Genomic DNA, 12,491 nt, shown 5'->3' on the forward strand with positions numbered 1-12,491 from the left:
TAATTCCAACTATATGACATTCTGGAATAAGCAATAATATGGAAACCATAAAGAGATCACTGGTTGCCAGGGGTCAGCGGGGGTATGGAACGAGGAAGTGATGAATAGGTGGTGCCTAGGGATCTTTAGGGCAGTGAAACTATGTTGTATGATAGTGTAATGATGGATTCATGTCATTATACATTTATCAAAATCTATAGAATGTGCAACACATTGGCTCTTCAACTGTATCAAATGTATCTCATAAATGCAAATGTTAATAATAGGGGTAACTGTATGCAGGGGATTAAGAATATATGAGAACTCTCTGTACTTATCATTCAATTTTTCTTTAAATCTAAAACTGCTCTAAAAATAGTCCCAATATTAAAAAAGAAGTGAGTGATCCAAGGTCCCCCAGCTTTGTTTTGATTAGACAAACACAAAGGCTGCATTCTTGCTCATTAGGAAAGCCACCAGGGACATCTAGATACAGCACCAAACTGCTAGGACACTCTAGAAGCTTTCATTGCAAAAGCCTCTAAAAGAATAAAGTTTGGACTGTGTCTGGGCTTCTAAAACCCACAGGTTCAGTAATTCTCTAGGAGGACTCAAAGGACTCCGCATATAGTCATACGCATGGTTAAGATTTATTTCTGTGAAAGGATACAAAGCAAAATCAGCAAAGGGAAAAGATGCATGGGATGAAGTCCAGCTAAAGCTAGGTGCAAGCTTTCAAGAGTTCTCTCTTAGTGCAGTCACACAGGAAATACTTAATTCCTCCAGCAACAAGTTATGACAACACATATGAAATGTTGTGTACCAGGGAAGCTCATTAGATACTGAGTGCCCTAGGTTTTATATTGGTTGCTGTACACAGGCTCCCTCTGCTGAGCATGTACCAAACTTCTCGACTCCTAGAAGAAAATAAGGTGTTTAGCATAAACCACATTGTTTGTACAGGCAGTCTAGGCACAATGAGTCACTCTTACCACTTAGGGAAATTTTTATATCAGTGTAGGGTACTGTTTACCAGACAAGTTCCCAAAGACCAGCCAAGAGCTAATCTTGTAAGTAGACTTTTCTAAGCATAGAAGTCTTGGGCCAGTTATGTTAACTCTTTTCTGCATAGGAACCCTGGCACAGAATAGAAGGAAAAGGAAGAAAGCAAAATTGTGCAAGAGGAAAATGGCAGATGACCCCAGACTAGTACTTCATTCCAGTATGTGGAAGAGAAGTAGTCCTTCACCTTTCAACACTAACTCCATCTACCACTGAGTCTCTTGACTCATCACCTTCAAGTACCTCACATTCTGTGATGGATACTCACTAAATCAGGTGTCAGGAGATGAGTTTCAGCTTTGCCACAGTCTGTGTGACCGTGGACAAGATGATTTCTAAGCTCGTGTCTATGACTTTATTCAGTTGGGTATCTCTTTTTATACTTGAACCTTCAATATCTCTATCTCTTACTGGATCTTTTATCCAAAACATAGATCCATTCTACCAGGAAATAAGTCTTAATCAGTTAATTCCTGTTTTTCCCTTCCCCAGTGCCACTTTTTCTGACTCAGAACTTCTCCCCTAGATCATCGCAATAGTTTCCTAAACTGGTTTTCTTGCTTCACATCTCTCCTGAATTTAATTAATCCTACAACTTCAGCCAGTTTAAGATTCCTAAAATAGAATTCTACTCATATTGCTTGCACAACCAAAGGCCTTCAATAATTCTTCCAGGGTCAACAGAATTAAAGCAAACTCCTGAGCCTATTACACCACAATATGTCTACAACTTGCCTGATCCTTTCCTGTCTTTCACTATCCTCTAATAGTAATGCAAATTCCGGTCAAACCTTTAGCCAAACATTGTTTTCCATCCTTGGGGCCACTGCCCTCCACTTGAAAGGTCCATTTCTATATTTCTATCTGTCAAACACTTTACATATAATCATATTACCACCTCAAATTTAGAAGGGCAACATTCTTCCACAAAGGCAATTCTCCACGTCCAAATGTAAGTTTTTTATTCTCCAAATACCTTCCTATCCCTACAAGGACACCACATACACATTACATTATGTAAAAAAAAAAAAAAATTCTACTTGTATAAGAGTCATGTGTGTTCTCATTTTAGCATCCTAACTGTAAGCTGCAGAAGAGCAGGAAGTACGTCTTACTGTCTTTGTAGTCCTGTTGCAACCAGCATAGTGCCTGGCATGTGGTAGGCGCTCACTGAATAGTGGCTTCTTTGAACTGAAGTCAGTGGAAGTGCCATATAAGCTGTAGTCCCAGTGTGGGACCAAAAAGAAAAAAAAAACCCTACCGTTGGAACACCTCATGGGAAAAAAGTAGATCTACTCCTGATCTATCAAATACAGCGCTAGTTTAACTCTATCCTAATATGTAATCTAGAATCAGAAACTTAGAACTGAAAAGGACTCTAGAGATCTTTGAGTACCACTCTTCCTTTGATAGATAGAGAAACTGAGGACAAGAAAGAAATATCTTATCCAAAGTCACACTGAGTTTGTGGAGGAGGTGGCTTGAGAACTCAGGGCTCCTGAGTCATTGGCCATGGTTTTATCTGCAAGCACAACTATTATACATGGTTCTCTGCTGAGGCAGGGTATGAGGAAAACCTTGCAATAGGAAGCTGCCACGTACCAAGGCATAGCTGGCAATAGAAGGCAGGGCAGGCTGTTTGAACATACCTCTTGTAACTGAGATTCTTTCTTTTTGGAAGACAAATGTAAGTGCCGATCCAGCAAGGAATAAAACCTCTCTCCATCCTTTTCAAATTTCTTTTTCCGCTCCTAGAGGTGGGAGAGAAGGCACAGATTAACATGTCTACGATTTTAATTCAGTCTGCTCAGAAATGAGAATGAATAACACAGTGTCAGGTTTCATGTGGTCAATCTCTCTAGTTCCCAGGAAGGAAAAAAAAAAGCAAGAGAGAATTAATTTCTGCATTGGTCTCAGTAATTTCGGCTTCCTCAAACATAACCTTGAAAAATTCCACCTACACAAAGGGTAGTTTCTACTGGTATAGCTAAAGGCTCTGGGAGCTGCTGCTCAGAGAATGGCACTTAAAACGCACCTGTGTGCAGGTTACCTTTTCTTCTCCTCAGTATTTTTCACATGCATTAAGTACATTAATCTTTTAAAGGAGAAAGAAGGAACACAATAGTGAACAGTGAATATACCTTTTAAATGTTAATCTACAATGCATTTAGAAAGCCAAATAATAAGTAAAATATCTCCAAGGCAATTGGAACCTAAGACTGCCTCTGTGAATGATGAGTTCTTTGATATTGTTCAAGCATTTGAGTATTGCATATTAAAAGATGATGTTAAAGATGAGGAAAAAATCCCAGAAGGTTTAACTGAAAATAAAGAGCTGAAAAGCCTTATGAAGGATGGAGTACTCAGTCGTCACTCTCTTCAAGTATGAAATTTAATTAAGCTCTCTGCCTCTCAGCACGACGAGAAATCACACAGTCTCCAAAGGAGCACTAAGAATACTAGCTTGTCACAGATTAAGGTTAACATTCTGCAATCTTCTCAGCACCACGTTGGGAAATTCACTTAAAAGGCTTGTGTTGTCACATAGGAAATCTAAACTCACTGAGCCCTTACAGTGTGCCAGGTATTAGAAGAAGCAGCACAGGGAACACACAGACAAAAAGAAAAAAATACCTCACCCATGGTTTATTTCTAGAGGCAATCTGTTGCTGGGCAAGAAGCCAGCACAGAACTGAGGGACCTCTGATCTGTAAGGAATGTGCTTTTTACCAGAGGGAAAAAAGTAAAAGAAAAGCTAACATTAACTGAGGCATACATCAGGCCAGGCAGTACGTTAGGTACTTACTATTTTTTTTGAATTTTTGAATCTTATATATTTAATTTTTCTACAGCAGGTTCTTATTAGTTATCAATTTTATACATATTACTGTATATATGTCAATCCCAATCTCCCAATTCACCACACCAACACCCCCCAGTCACTTTCCCCCCTTGGCATCCATAAGTTTGTTCTCTACATCTGTGCCTCTATTTCTGCCCTGCAAACCGGTTCATCTGTACCATTTTTCTAGGTTCCAAAAATATGTGTTAATACACAATATTTGTTTCTCTCTCTGTGACTTACTTAACACTGTATGACAGTCTCTAGATCCATCCACATCTCTACAAATGACCCAATATTGTTCCTTTTTATTGTTGAGTAATATTCCATTGTATATATGTACCACAACTTCTTTATCCATTCATCTGTCGATGGGCATTTAGGTTGCTTTCAGGACCTGGCTATTGTAAATAGTGCCGCAATGAACATTGGGGTGCATGTGTCTTTTTGAATTATGGTTTTCTCTGGGTATATGTCCAGTAGTGGGATTGCTGGGCCATATGGTAATTCTATTTTTAGTTTTTTAAGGAACCTCCATATTGTTCTCCATAGTGGCTGTATCAATATACATTCCCACCAACAGTGCAAGAGGGTTCCCTTTTCTCCACACCCTCTCCAGCATTTGTTGTTTGTAGATTTTCTGATGATGCCCATTCTAACTAGTGTGAGGTGATATCTCATTGTTGTTTTGATTTGCATTTCTCTAATAATTAGTGATGTTGAGCAGCTTTTCATGTGCTTCTTGGCCATCTGTATGTCTTCTTTGGAGAAATGTCTATTTAGGTCTGCTGCCCATTTTTGGATTGGGTTGTTTGTTTTTTTAATATTGAGCTGCATGAGCTGTTTATATATTTTGGAGACTAATCCTTTGTCCGTTGATTCGTTTGCAAATATTTTCTCCTATTCTGAGGGTTGTCTTTTCATCTTGCTTATGGTTTCCTTTGCTCTGCAAAAGCTCTGAAGTTTCATTAGGTCCCATTTGTTTATTTTTGTTTTTATTTCCATTACTCTATGAGGTGGATCAAAAAAGACCTTGCTGTGATTTATGTCAAAGAGTGTTCTTCCTATGTTTTCCTCTAAGAGTTTATAGTGTCCGATCTTACATTTAGGTCTCGAATCCATTTTGAGTTTATTTTTGTGTATGGTGCTAGGGAGTGTTCTAACTTAATTCTTTTCCATGTAGCTGTCCATTTTCCCAGCACCACTTATTGAAGAGACTTTAATTTTTGTCAAGTTGATTACTATGTGTCTCAGCATATTTCCCCTTGGGTTTATCCTGCCTGGGACTCTCTGTGCTTCCTGGACTTGATTGACTATTTCCGATCCCATGTTAGGCATGTTTTTGACTATAATCTCTTCAAATATTTTCTCATGTCCTTTCTCTCTCTCTTCTCCTTCTGGGACCCCTATTATGTGAATGTTGTTGCATTTAATGTTGTCCCAGAGGTCTCTTAGGCTTTCTTCATTTCTTTTCATTCTTTTTTCTTTATTCTGTTCTATAGCAGTGAATTCCACCATTCTGTCTTCCAGGTCATTAACCCGTTCTGCCTCAGTTATTCTGCTACTGATTCCTTCTAGTGTATTTTTCATTTCAGTTATTGTATTGTTCATCTCTGTTTCTTTGCTCTTTTATTCTTCTAGGTCTTTGTTAAACATTTCTTGCATCTTCTCGATCTCTGCCTCCATTCTTTTTCCGAGGTCCTGGATCATATTCACTATCATTATTCTGAATTCTTCTTCTGGAAGGTTTCCTATCTCCACTTCAGTTAGTTGTTTTTCTGGGGTTTTAACTTGTTCCTTCATCTGGTACATAGCCCTCTGCCGTTTCATCCTGTCTTTCTGTGAATGTGTTTTTTGTTCCACAGGCTGCAGGATTGTATTTCTTCTTGCTTCTGCTGTCTGCTCTGTGGTGGATGAGGCTATCTAAGAGGCTTGTGCAAGTTTTCTGATGGGAGGGACTGGTGGTGGGCAGAGCTCAGTAAAACTTTAATCTGCTTGTCTGCTGATGGGCGGTGCTGGGTTCCCTCCCTGTTGATTGTTTGGCCTGAGGCAACCCAACACGGTAACCTACCCAGCTCTTTGGTGGGGCTAGTGGTGGAGTCTGGGTGGGCTCACACTAAGGAGTACTTCCCAGAACTTCTGCTGCCAGTGTCCTTGTCCTCAAGGTGAGACACAGCCACCTCTCGCCTCTGCAGGAAACCCTCCAACACCAGCAGGTAGGTCTGGTTCAGTCTCCTATGGGGTCACTGCTCCTTACCCTGGGTCCCGATGCACACACTACTTTGTGTGTGCCCTCCAAGAGTGGAGTCTCTGTTTCCCCCAGTCCTGTTGAAGTCCTGCAATCAAATCCCGCTAGCCTTCAAAGTTTGATCTTCTAGGAATTCCTCCTCCCATTGCCGGACCCCCAGGTTGGGAAGCCTGATATGGGGCTCAGAACCTTCACTCCAGTGGGTGGACTTCTGTGGTATAAGTGTTCGCCAGTTTGTGAGTCACCCACCCAGCAGTTATGGGATTTGCTTTTACTCTGATTGCACCCCTCCTACCGTCTCACTGTGGCTTCTCCTTTGTCGTTGGATGTGGGGTATCTTTTTTGGTGAGTTCCAGTGTTTTCCTGTCAATGATTGTTCAGCAGTTACCTGTGATTCGGGTGCTTTCGCAAGAGGGAGTGAGCGCACGTCCTTCTACTCCGCCAACTTGAACCAATCTCCCATGTTAGGTACTTAAAATCTATGTCTCATTTAGTATTCACAACCCTGAGAAGTACATACTGTAAAGGAAATTAAGGTTCAAAAATGATGAACTAACTTGCTGAAGGTCATATAGCATATAGGTCTGATTTATTCTACATAGTCAAATAGGGCCCAGATGATCATGCAAGAAATTATACTCAGGAGGCTTATGAATAATCAGGGAGCCTTGGCTATAGCCTTAGCCCCAACTCAGATACCAAAACACTGGAGATAGAAAATTTCACACAAAAGATAGTAGGGGAAACTGTTCCTTCAGGTACTGAATCTATTTAAAGTAGCAACTGTTTGAAGAAAGCATGGGACCCAGAAAATGTCAGTGACTTCTCTAGGAATAAAGTTCTGTGGGTCACTTTCTCCTCCACTTCCATTTTTAAAATAAAAACTATGAGATAGAATTCATGTATCATAAAATTCACCATTTTAAAGTGGATAATTCATTTTTTAGTATATTAATTAAGTTGCACAACCATCACTGCTATCTAATTCCAGAATATTTCCATCACCTCAAAAAAAAAAAAACCACATACCTATTACTAATCATTCCCTGTTCCTCCCTCCTTCCCCTCAATAACCATGATTTACTTTGTGTCTCTGTGAATTTGCCTATTCTAAACATTTCATATAACTGGAATCATACAATATGTGGCCTTTGGTGACTCTCTTCTTACACTAAAAATAATGTTTTCAACATTTATCCCTGTTTATTGACCCTTTGCATATACAATTGACCCTTGAATAACATGGGGGTTAGGGATGCCAAACCTCCGTATTGTTGAAAATCTGCATATAATTTAAAGTCCAATGTTCGTACACATGGATCCACCATATCCACAGTTCTGCATCTGCAGATTCAACCAACCACAGATTGCATAGTACTGTAATACTAGCTATTGAAAAAATCCACGCATAAGTGGACCCATGCAGTTCAAACCAATGTTGATGAAGGGTCAACTGTATATTCTTTGGAGAAATGTTTATTGAATTATTTTGCCCATTTTTAAATTTGGTTTTATATCTACTTGTCCAAAGAAGACATACAGATGTACAAAAGCACATGAAAAGATTATTTGGGTTGTCTTGGCACTTTCTTGGTAGTGTCCGTTGAAGCATAAACATTTTTAAATTTGTGAAGTCTATCTAACTGGTCTACTTTATTCTATGGTTACTTGTGTTTAGGTGTCATATCTCAGAAACTTGGCTGATCTAAGGTCATGAAGGTTTACACCTATATTTTCGTCTAAGAGTTTTATAATTTTCATTTCTTTTTTTTAACATATTTATGGGAGTATAATTGCTTTACAATGGTGTGTTAGTTTCTGCTTTATAACAAAGTGAATCAGTTATACATATACATATGTTCCCATATCTCTTCCCTCTTCTGACTCCCTCTCTCCCACCCTCCTTATCCCACCCCTCTAGGTGGTCACAAAGCACCGAGCTGATCTCGCTATGTTATGCGGCTGCTTCCCACTAGCTATCTATTTTACGTTTGGTAGTGTATAAATGTCCATGCCACTCTCTCACTTTGTCACAGCTTACCCTACCCCCTCCCCATATAATCAAGTCCATTCTCTAGTAGGTCTGTGTCTTTATTCACGTCTTGCCCCAGGTTCTTCATGACCCTTTCTTTTTTTCTTAGATTCCATATATATGTGTTAGCATACGGTATTTGTTTTTCTCTTTCTGACTTACTTCACTCTGTATGACAGACTCTAACTCCATCCACCTCACTACAAATACCTCCATTTCATTTCTTTTTATGGCTGAGTAATATTCCATTGTATATATGTACCACATCTTCTTCATCCATTCATCTGTTGATGGACACTTAGGTTGCTTCCATGTCTTGGCTATTGTAAATAGAGCTGCAATGAACATTTTGGTACATGACTCTTTTTGAATTATGGTTTTCTCAGGGCATTTACCAAGTAGTGGGATTGCTGGGTCGTATGGTAGTTCTATTTTTAGTTTTTTAAGGAACCTCCATACTGTTCTCCAAGTGGCTGTATCAATTTACATTCCCACCAACAGTGCAAGAGTGTTCCCTTTCCTCCACACCTTCTCCAGCATTTATTGTTTCTAGATTTTTTAATGATGGCCATTCTGACCGGTGTGAGATGATATCTCATTGTAGTTTTGATTTGCATTTCTCTAATGATTAATGATGTTGAGCATTCTTTCATGTGTTTGTTGGCAATCTGTATATCTTCTTTGGAGAAATATCTATTTAGGTCTTCTGCCCATTTTTGGATTGGATTTTTCGTTTTCTTAATATTGAGCTGCATGAGCTGCTTGTAAATTTTGGAGATTAATCCTTTTTCAGTTTCTTCATTTGCAAATATTTTCTCCCATTCTGAGGGTTTTCTCTTGGTCTTGTTTATGGTTTCCTTTGCTGTGCAAAAGTTTTAAGGTTCACTAGGTCCCATTTGTTTACTTTTATTTTTATTTCCATTTCTCTAGGTGCTGGGTCAAAAAGGATCTTGCTGTGATTTATGTCATAGAGTGTTCTGCCTATGTATTCCTCTGAGACTTTTATAGTGTCTGGCCTTACATTTAGGTCCTTAATCCATTTTGAGTTTATTTTTGTGTATGGTGTTAGGGAATGTTCTAATTTCATACTTTTACATGTACCTGTCCAGTTTTCCCAGCACCACTTATTGAAGGGCTGTCTTTTCTCCATTGTATATCCTTGACTCTTTGTCATACATTAGTTGACCATATGTCCGTGGGTTTATCTCTGGGCTTTCTAATCTGTTCCATTGATCTATATTTCTGTGTCTGTGCCAGTACCATACTGTCTTGATGACTGTAGCTTTGTAGTATAGTCTGAAGTCAGGGAGCCTGATTCCTCCAGCTCCATTTTTCATTCTCAAGATTGCTTTGGCTATTCGGGGTCTGTTGTGTTTCCATACAAATTGTGAAATTTTTTGTTCTAGTTCTGTTAAAAATGCCAGTGGTAGTTCGATAGGGATTGCAATGAATCTGTAGATTGCTTTGGGTAGTAGAGTCATTTTCACAATGTTGATTCTTCTAATCCAAAAACATGGTATATCTCTCCATCTATTTGTATCATCTTTAATTACTTTCATCAGTTTCTTATAATTTTCTGCATACAGGTCTTTTGTGTCCTTAGGTAGGTTTATTCCTCGATATTTTATTCTTTTTGTTGCAATGGTAAACGGGAGTGTTTTCTTAATTTCACTTTCAGATTTTTCATCATTAGTGTAAAGGAATGCAAGAGATTTCTGTGCATTAATTTTGTATCCTGCTACTTTACCAAATTCATTGATTAGCTCTAGTAGTTTTCTGGAGCCGTCTTTGGGATTCTTTATGTATAGTATCATGTCATCTGCAAATACTGACAGCTTTACTTCTTCTTTTCCGATTTGGATTCCTTTTATTTCTTTTTCTTCTCTGATTGCTGTGGCTAACACTTCCAAAACTATGTTGAATAATAGTGCTGAGAGTGGGCAACCTTCTCTTGTTCCTGATCTTAGTGGAATTGGTTTCAGTTTTTCAGCATTGAGGACAATGTTGGCTGTGGGTTTGTCATATATGGCCTTTATTATGTTGAGAAAAGTTCCCTCTATGCCTACTTTCTGCAGGGTTTTTACCGTAAATGGGTTTTGAATTGTGTCAAAAGCTTTGTCTTCATCGATTGAGATGATCATATGGGTTTTCTCCTCAATTTGTTAATATGGTGTATCACGTTGATTGATTTGCGTATATTGAAGAATTCTTACATTCCTGGAATAAACCCCACTTGATCATGGTGTATGATCCTTTTAATGTGCTCTTGGATTCTGTTTGCTAGTATTTTGGTGAGGATTTTTGCATCTATGTTCATCATTGATATTGGCCTGTACTTTTCCTTCTTTGTGACATCTTTGTCTGGTTTTGGTATCAGGGTGATGGTGGCCTCGTAGAATGAGTTTGGGAGTGTTCCTCCCTCCGCTATATTTTGGAAGAGTTTGAGAAGGATAGGTGTTAGCTCCTCTCTAAATGTTTGATAGAAGTTGCCTGTGAAGCCATCTGGTCCTGGGCTTTTGTTTGTTGGAAGATTTTTAATCACAGTTTCAATTTCAGTGCTTGTGATTGGTCTGTTCATATTTTCTATTTCTTCCTGGTTCCGTCTTGGCAGGTTGTGCATTTCTAAGAATTTGTCCATTTCTTCCAGGTTGTCAAATTTATTGGCATAGAGTTGCTTGTAGTAATCTCTCATGATCCTTTGTATTTCTGCAGTGTCAGTTGTTACTTCTCCTTTTTCATTTCTAATTCTATTGATTTGAGTCTTCTCCCGTTTTTCTTGATGAGTCTGGCTAATGGTTTATCAATTTTGTTTATCTTCTCAAACAACCAGCTTTAAGTTTTATTGATCTTTGCTATCGTTTCCTTCACTTCTTTTTCATTTATTTCTGATCTGAACTTTATGATTTTTTTCCTTCTGCTAACTTTGAGGTTTCTTTGTTCTTCTTCCTCTAATTGCTTTAGGTGCAAAGTTAGGTTGTTTATATGAGATGTGTCCTGTTTATTAAGGTAGGATTGTATTGCTATAAACTTCCCTCTTAGAACTGCTTTTGCTGCCTCCCATAGGTTTTGGGTCATCGTGTCTCCATTGTCATTTGTTTCTAGGTATTTTTTGATTTCCTTTTTGATTTCTTCAGTGATCAGTTGGTTATTAGGCAGTGTATTGTTTAGCCTCTATGTGTTTGTATTTTTTACAGATCTATTCCTGTAATTGATATCTACTCTCATAGCATTGTGGTCAGAAAAGATACTTGAAATGATTTCAATTTTCTTAAATTTACCAAGGCTTGATTTGTGACCCTAGATATTATCTCTCCTGGAGAATATTCCATGAGCACTTGAGAAGAATGTGTATTCCTTTGTTTTTGGATGGACTGTCCTATAAATATCAATTAAGTCCATCTTGTTTAATGTATCATTTAAAGCTTGTGTGTCCTTATTTATTTTCATTTTGCATGATCTGTCCATTGGTGAAAGTGGGGTGTTAAAGTCCCCTACTATGATTGTGTTACTGTCGATTTCCTCTTTTATGGCTGTTAGTATTTGCCTTATGTAATGAGGTGCTCCTATGTTGGGTGCATAAAGATTTAAAATTGTTATATCTTCTTCTTGGATCGATCCCTTGATCATTGTGTAGTGTCCTTCTTTGTCTCTTGTAATAGTCTTTATTTTAAAGTCTATTTTGTCTGATATGAGAATTGCTACTCCAGCTTTCTTTTGATTTCCATTTGCATGGAATATCTTTTTCCATCCCCTCACTTTCAGTCTCTATGTGTCCCTAGGTCTGAAGTAGGTCTCTTGTGGACAGCATATATACGGGTCTTGTTTTTGTATCCATTCAGCGAGTCTGTGTTTTTCATGGGAGCATTTAATCCATTTGCATTTAAGGTAATTATCGATATGTATGTTCCTATTCCCATTTTCTCAATTGTTTGGGGACTGTTATTGTAGGTCTTTTTCTTCTCTTGTGTTTCCTGCCTAGAGAAGTTCCTTTAGCATTTGTTGTAAAGCTGGATTGTTGGTGCTGAACTCTCTCAGCTTTTGCTTGTCTGTAAAGGTTTAAATTTCTCCATCACATCTGAATGAGATCCTTGCTGGGTAGAGTAATCTAGGATGTAGGTTTTTCTCCTTCATCACTTTAAATATGTCCTGCCAGTCTCTTCTGGCTTGCAGAGTTTCTGCTGAAAGATCAGCTGTTAACCTTATGGGGACTCCCTTTTGTGTTATTTGTCGTTTTTTCCTTGCTGCTTTTAATATGTTTTCTTTGTATTTAATTTTTGATAGTTTGATTAATATGTGTCTTCGCATGTTTCTCCTTGGATTTATCCTGT

At 38.4% G+C, this 12,491-nt stretch overlaps 1 protein-coding gene across 5 annotated transcripts in view; it reads right to left on the reverse strand.

Annotated features, from left to right (window-relative positions):
• OPHN1 (oligophrenin 1) overlaps positions 1-12,491 on the reverse strand; it is a 617,232-nt gene that overhangs the window by 291,215 nt on the left and 313,526 nt on the right. For all 5 annotated transcript variants that reach the window (XM_082376596.1, XM_082376595.1, XM_082376597.1 and 2 more), the window contains one exon: positions 2,691-2,792. In XM_082376596.1, coding sequence (XP_082232722.1) covers positions 2,691-2,792 — 102 coding nt within the window. The remainder of the gene's footprint in view (positions 1-2,690; positions 2,793-12,491) is intronic.

The sequence above is a fragment of the Balaenoptera borealis genome (assembly GCF_965194805.1).
Source record: "Balaenoptera borealis genome assembly, chromosome: X".
In the NCBI taxonomy this organism is placed as follows: Eukaryota; Metazoa; Chordata; class Mammalia; order Artiodactyla; family Balaenopteridae; genus Balaenoptera; species Balaenoptera borealis.